Source organism: Coptis chinensis, chromosome 5, assembly GCF_015680905.1.
Source record: "Coptis chinensis isolate HL-2020 chromosome 5, ASM1568090v1, whole genome shotgun sequence".
NCBI classification, from domain to species: domain Eukaryota; kingdom Viridiplantae; phylum Streptophyta; class Magnoliopsida; order Ranunculales; family Ranunculaceae; genus Coptis; species Coptis chinensis.
The window spans coordinates 95,426,941-95,434,683 of record NC_141460.1 but is presented as its reverse complement, the minus strand read 5'-3'; the positions used below and the strand labels follow the sequence as shown (position 1 = coordinate 95,434,683).

Sequence of the window (7,743 nt, the reverse complement as noted above, 5' to 3'; positions counted from 1 at the left end):
TTTGGCACATAACATCCCGTCTAGTAGATACATAGAATTAGTCCCTAGTTCTTTTTCTGAGGATGTAAAGAAAATTATTTTTGATGATGCTTCTGGAAAGCAATATGTAAGGATGTAACAAGCTATTATTTTATATTATGAAAAGGGGTAGGGGACCTCTCTAAAAACCTCGTTTACTGAAAAAAAAAAAAAAAAAAAAAGATTCTATAATTATTATTTATTGTACAAATTATAAAATAGATTTAATATTAAAATATTTGAATTTTTTAATAATTTCTGATTTTTCATCCGAATTTTCCAAATTTCAATTTTCATCCGATTTCTGAAAAATCTAAAAAAAAAACCAGATGGGATTGGATTCAGCACAACATATCGGATTCCGAAAAATCTGAAACCTATAACATATTCCGACCGATCAGACCAAAAGACACCCCTAGTTTCCACTTTCCAGTAACCGGTAAACTGAAACCACGAGCCATTCAGGCATCCAAAATCATTGGCTCAAATAGTCTAAATCTGACCTGTAATCCCGCATCATCCGCAACAAGAAATTGGACACAGCAGCATCACATTAAATATTTTTGTTGGATACTTGGTCCCACAAGCTACCAATAGCAATAGCAAAGCGACCGTACAATCATCCAACTTGGTGTATGGAAATTATTGAAATGGGCCACATCCAGCATAATTGTGGGACACAATGAGAGTACCACGCGTCTTGCTTATGATGGATTAGGCGTACCATAATTAAATATCCTCCGCGAATCAATTGTGAAATTTGGAAGAAATAGCAAGTTTTATGAAAAATAGAAACGACGGTCATGGTGAAGAGGACCAACGAGAGCCTTATGTTGGTCCTTAATTGGTCCATCCAACTTATCACACCGGCGACTAAGAAATAACATTCTTTAGAACGGTGATAGTGCCTAGTGAGGTTTGACACATTTGTCCAACCTCAAGTACTCTTGGCATTGATTAAGTTTTAATTATTACAAGGATGATCTGATTGTATAGACATCAATGTTCTGTATTAAGTCGAAGTAAAGTAAATTTTCTACACAAAATGTACTCTGCGGGTTTTAATTCTAATTTTTTTTATAGTATTTTATTTATGTTTCCACCTAAAAAGTTTTGCAATTTTTACCAAAATAGAAGCCAACATTGGAATATTCACTGTCAAAATGTTTTGCAAAGAATGTATTATGTGGACATAATTTTTAAATTACTGATCATATAAAAGTGTAAAATTTTTATGACGAGGTGAGAATTCCGTTCTGTGTAGGCCATTAGATACCTAAATGGTTTCAAAGATATAAGTGGATTATAATATTTTACTGATTTAAAAATTTTATCGGCAAAATTCGAGTCAAGTTTAAGCATGTTCTTACTCTGCTCATGAATACAATTTACAAGTGTTATACTAAATTAGTGCTACGGTTAAAATTTTCAAAATTCCTTTAAAAAAAAAAAAAAAAATTCCTTTTGAAATTCTTTTTATTCGGTTGTACACATATTTGTCAAACCTCAGTCCAGCCTAACTTTCCAATTTTAAACTCTCAAGTCTTGAGGTGGAAGAATAAATCCTAATTTCCGAAAACACCCCTCTTTTCTTTAAATACTTTTCTTCTTCCCTTCCTGGAAACAACTAAGAGCGAGCGAGAGAAAGAAAAGAGAGAGCAGCTAAGGCAGCTACTCGAAAACTCCGCAATCCGTTAACGGGTTCGGAAGTTTACTTCAATCTATGTCTGAATCTCAACGTGCTCAACCACCTTTATACAAACAGCATTCTTTATCATCCGACACGTATCGAGATGAAGCATGGTTAAGAAGAAGAAAAAACAGCAAAAACAGAAGAAGCAAAAGTGTTACAGATGATGATCTAGATGAACTTAAAGCATGTATGGAGTTGGGTTTCGGATTTGATTCACCAGATTTAGATCGGAAGTTAACTGATACCTTTCCAGCTTTGGAGTTTTACTTTGCTGTTAACAAACAGTATAATAACAGTGTTTCTAAAATCCCATCTCCATCGCCGTCCCGGTCGTCTATTTCTTCATTGGGGTCTTCAGATTTTGATTCTTGTTCACCTTTAGACAGTCCGAATACGATATTCGATACAGGTAATACTAATCTCTATAAGATATAATTAGATCTTTTGATCTATTGGATTAGACTGTTTAACAAAAAAAAATCAACTTTTTGTGAAAGGTAATAATCCTCAATTGGTGAAAGCAAGATTGAAACAATGGGCTCAAGTGGTAGCTTGTTCGGTTCGGCATTCTTCTTGAGTTAACTCAGTGGACTATTCATGGAAATCTGATCGGAACAACTTTGTTGTGAAAAGAACCTTGAACAGTAACAAGAAAATGAAAAAAAGAGAACAACATGATGAGTTTGGATTGACTTTTATTCTGATTTTCCATTATTCGTTTCTTTATACAGTAAAGTCTAAAATAAGTGACCTTAGAGTATATTTGTCTCTGCCTTTTTAACCGTGTGAAGTTAGGAAATGATGCTGTTTTGGGAGTGCAGAGAGTTCGTTTTGTTTGGTTTGTTATTGACTTTTAAAAAAGTTTTGGACAGGAAAAAACTGCAATTTGTAGGGATTTCTGGTTGTGAGTTGTTCACATAGTTCAAGATTTCGGAATCTTCGGATTTCCGATAAATCTAAAAACCGAAATTTCGGCTTTTATTTCATATTTCAAAATTCACATTTTTTCGATTTTTGATTTGGAATTTCAAATTTCTCAAAAACCGAAATATTCAATGGAATTCAAAAAATTCCTTTGAAATCACAAACTATGGGTGTTCAGTGTGCTAAGAATGCAATCCAATAATTGTAAGGACCATATCACATTATCACCTAGCGTGGAGTAGTGCGTGAGTGACTGCTTAATTTGCGACTCATAATACACAACATTCATTGAAAAAATGACAGTGAAAGTGGGAAACTGAGAGTGGAAGCAATAGCGAGAACGAAACAAGAGTGCTACCTATGCTTCCTGGGCAAGGACGGAGACAAGGGGCACTCCCAAGGTTTTGAAAAAAGTTCTATGTTGTACACGAAGAGGTGGTGGAGGCATCAATTGCATGTTTGAGGCTAATATTTGAGGTAAACATCCGCAAACAATGACCAATTATAGGTGTATGCAAACCAGAATCTCAAATTTCGTGTAGGTCCTATACGAAATTACTATTGTGGCGCGATAGTTAGAGTATTGCATGTACCAAACCAAAAGTGAAAAAAAAAAAACAACAACCCACGCGACATTAGAAGTGGCGCGTGACAATTGGAATGTCGTGCTACCATTCTTGAAGTTATAAAAACTAAAAACTAAAAACTAAAAAATAAATAAAAAATAAAAATAAAATCCAACGCGACATTAGAAGTGGCGCGCGACAGCACCACTGTTGCGCCACATCTGCATCTGAAATCGCAAATTTGTCTTTACGGATACAGCTAGACAGTTGATACCTCTACATTTGCCTCCACCTAGTGAAATTCCAAATGATGGAGGCAAATATGCACTAATGCCTCCACCTAAATATGCTCTAATCACTACAAGATTTTGTGAAACTAAAAAAAATTCAAGAAAATGTACTACTGCCTCCTCACATACTCTTGCCCCCTCATCTTGAGAGGGAAATGACCTGACCAAGACCTATCAGCTACCTTACTAGACATGTAGTTGCTCCAGTCCGCCCTTAAGTGATTTTGAGAGGGCCACCCTTAAGTGATTTTGAACCAATTGCTTAGAGCTCACATGCACTGCAGAGTCGCGTTGAAAGTTGGAACATAGCATTCTTGAGGGCAATGTTTCCTGTTGTCTATAGGTTTGAGAAAAATGAACACTCTTTGAGGTTAGTTCAATATATCTGCATCTAGTTTATGATTTCTTATTATTTATGTCACGCCCCGAGACCCAACACACATCCCGAAGACGAGGAGTGAATCTCGAGGCCGACACCATTCCAATTCTAACGAAATTTCGATAGAGTTTTCTTTGTTTAATCGACATTTCGTATACAAAAACCTGTCATAAAACCTGTCATAACCCCTGGACATCCCATAATTCATCCTTCCAACCATATATATATATCCAACAACCATATATACTACTCTTAACTTTAGATACTACAGGAATATGACGGTATATCTACAAAAATAAGGAGAACCGTTGCCAAATACATCTATTATTACATCAAAATGACCTAGCTCTCTATACATACAACAAAAGAAACTAGTCTCTCTCTATACAACCAAAAGAAAAGAGCTATGCTCTCTATATACAACAAAAGAATAAACTAGACTATCTCTATACAACCCAAAATATGAACTTGACTCGTCCCTCGGCCAAGCATAAGAGAATCGCCCCAAATCCCCATAATCATCATCATCTAGGGGTTAGAAAAGCCCTCCTCAAGAATCGCTCGTCTCGAAATGTTAAGTAGGATGAGCAACAACTATGCCCAAGAGAAACGACATAACCAATAAATAGTTTACTTATAGAAAACATTTAAAACATGCAGGGTTTCCATAAAAGTATTCAAATATCGCGGACTATATACATACATCACTAACTAGCGTAAATCATTTCGACATGCTTCGCTAATATTCAAAATATAATTTTCACAATCATCATACAACTATCATTGTCACGATCCTATTAGAATGGTGAGGGACATACTTCGACCCGATCCACGGTAAATCTCGGTTCAATACTTTCCAAAGGTGAACTATGCACCGCTGTTTTCCCCGATTTTACCAAGGAGTCGAAATGTCATTGTTGTTGTTTTTAAAATCCCCAAAGCTTTTAGGGCTCGGTGGGCCCCCGGACCACAACCCCATACGAGGTGTCACCTAACTTTTCGGTGGTCAACCGCTCGATGACCGCAGACCGCTTCAAGATCCCGACACACATCCAGAGTGGACTAAACTCTCACATCGAAACATGTAATCCCACACAAGCTAATTACCCCAATAAAGCATGGTTATCTATTTAGAAAGGAATTCCAGGACTACATCCAAAGATCCTTTAGGTGGCCGGCCCACCACCTCGAAGGTGTACACCACAATTGGAATTAGGGGTGATAATTTGCCCCTCGTGCCCTCAACCCGCCCTCAAAAATGCGTCAAAACCCTCAAAAGTTGGCCTCATAGATTTGAGGGAGGGAGGTCCCGCCCCTCATGCTTGTTAAACTAGGTTCTGAGCATAGGCCCGACCCATTTGGCCCTTCCAAGCCCCTCACCGCCCCTCATATTTTTTTCGATAAAATATATATATATTTTTTTACATTATATATGTAAGGTACCACAATTATCCCTATTTGAACTAAATATTTTCACTACAAATAATGTTTAATAATAGTAGTTTACCACATATCATATGAGGTATTTTGTAATTTGAGTAAAAGAGTTCAAATATAAAAAAGAAAAGTGAATTATGATTATTTTGTGTAAACCCAAAATAGAGGTGATAATTTATGTATTATACTATATATTTGTGTAAACCCTAAAAAAGAAAACCATATTTTCTTGTTATTTTACATTATATTTATGTATTATACTATAATTATCTAAATTGTATAAAAAATTATTAAATTAGTTTTCAATAGGGGATAAATTATAACATAATATAATATATGCACTTTTGTAATTGATTTAATGATATATATATAAGTCATACATAAAGCAAATCCAACCTAACAACATAGAAAAAAAAAATGTAGATATTTTAAGAATATCATCTCTTCCACCATCTCTATATATTTTTTTTCTAAAGATATAAAATTAGTTTTGTATACTTATATACATATCATTAAATCAATTACAAAAAAAAAAAAAAAAAAAAAAAAAAAAAAATATTACAAAAAAAAAAAAATTACAAAAAAATAGTAAACTAGTGAAGTATAATTAGACACCCGCCCCTCATTTGACCCTAAAAATGAGGGCCGAGGGGCGGTTAAGGGCTGAGTTTTCATGCTTGACCCTATTCCTCAATATCAAATAGGGTCGTGACCCCATCATGAATAAATTTTTACTTTATAGAATTCACAATTCTTTTCTAAATCCCTTATCGCCTAGTAATCCTAGAGATATCTATATATATAACAATTCCTTTTATAGAATTCACAATTATTTCCAAATACTATAAGATACATATTTAGTTTTCCTTTTAAATACTATTGATTTAGTTTTCCTTTTAAACTGATGAGTTCCCCGAGTTTTTCCACCATCAAGTAAAAGCAACCTATGACTCCCAAATGGGCCAATCATAGTAAATAACAACCGATGATTCCCAAACGGCAAATCATCGTAAATAACAACAACCATCCCTAAAACAATCCAGAACCTCACACCTAGTTACAAACAACCGGGTAATCCTTACCCGCATTACAAAATCCATCTCTCTGTCTCCTTACTGAGACAAGAGACGAGAACCCTTCCCAAAACCAGTTTTACTCTTTTAACCAAGAAAATAAATCCCCACTACCCCGATTTCGCAAACTCATTTTTCACACAAAAGCTATCCGTATATTTAGTTTATATCGCGGAAAAATACAAATGCAAAACATGAATGTCATATATACATGCATGGTTGATACGCAAACTATCTCTTAACAATTTAACCAAATCAAATCATGCATGAAAATAAGCATGCTATATATTGGTATGTAGGTTCCTACCTTAGCAAGCTCCGTTCTCCTCAAGCCCACTTAACCGAATCAAGTCCACTTAACCAAATCCACTCGAATTCACTCCTATAACATCAAATGTATACGTCGGTTGTTAGAGTTTATCAAACTAACGAGGAAATTTTATCTCACGAAAAGTCGAAAAGAATTCGACGTTAAGAATTTGGTTTTGTAGACAAACATCAAAACCAAATTATTTCTCAACGCTAATAATACTAACGCTGAATATTACTAAGTGGGTTGAATAATACTAACGCTAATAATACTAACGTTGAATATTACTAACGCTAATAATAATGCTAACGTTGATAATACTAACGCTAATAATACTAACGTTGAATATTACTAACGCTAATAATACTAACGCTACTAATAATACTAACGCTAATAATACTAACTGAATATTACTAACGCTTGAATAATAATGCTAACGCTTGAATATTGTAGATAGCGTAGTAATTCTTTCTCGACGTTAATAATACTAAGTGGGTGTTCTTTCTCACTCACTCGATACTCAACGTGATCTTAAACAAGTGTGAACTAGCATCAATGCTCTAAAATAGATTGAATATTTATAATTCTTACCGAGTCAGCAAGAATAGCTCCTTAGCTTGCTTCTCCACCAATTCGCTCCACTCTATCTTCACCAAATAGCTACTGCCGACATTACCAACACCCCCATTCAATTAATTTCATCCATACACCCCTAATCCATCGAAATTTAGTTTAAATATCTATTTAGGAAGAAATTAAACTCACATTTTACCTTGGTACAACGCGATTTCCAGAAATTTTGAATCCTCACACTTGGGTTTAAGGTTTCTAAGGTTTGGGTGTGAAGAATTGAGGTTGTAATCGATTGAAATTGAGTGAATTAACCCTCTCTCTCTTAGGGTTTCAAGAGATAGCGAAATTGGGGGAAAAAAAAAGGTGCGATTTGATTTTGTTTGGTGCGATTTTTTCTGTTTTCGCGATTTCGTTCTATTTTGGTGCGATACGTTTTATTTTCGCGATTTTTTTGGTTTAAGTTATTAAGGCCCAATCCCA

At 34.9% G+C, this 7,743-nt stretch overlaps 1 protein-coding gene across 1 annotated transcript; it reads left to right on the top strand.

The window, feature by feature from the left end:
• The first annotated feature begins 1,628 nt into the window (after nucleotides 1–1,628).
• On the top strand, nucleotides 1,629–2,471 carry LOC147500437 (membrane insertase, putative (DUF1685)). Its single transcript, XM_086562068.1, has 2 exons — nucleotides 1,629–2,120; nucleotides 2,209–2,471. Exons 1-2 carry the CDS (start codon nucleotides 1,742–1,744, stop codon nucleotides 2,286–2,288), a joined length of 459 nt encoding a protein of 152 aa, XP_086418194.1. The 5' UTR covers nucleotides 1,629–1,741; the 3' UTR covers nucleotides 2,289–2,471.
• Nucleotides 2,472–7,743: the final 5,272 nt, after the last annotated feature.

What these genes read in the sequence shown, in the direction of transcription:
- LOC147500437 (XM_086562068.1), top strand. Translation starts at nt 1,742, where the DNA reads ATGTCTGAATCTCAACGTGCTCAACCACCTTTATACAAACAGCATTCT. An exon ending in GAATACGATATTCGATACAG is followed by an intron (nt 2,121 to 2,208) that starts GTAATACTAATC and finishes TTTTTGTGAAAG; the next exon opens with GTAATAATCCTCAATTGGTG.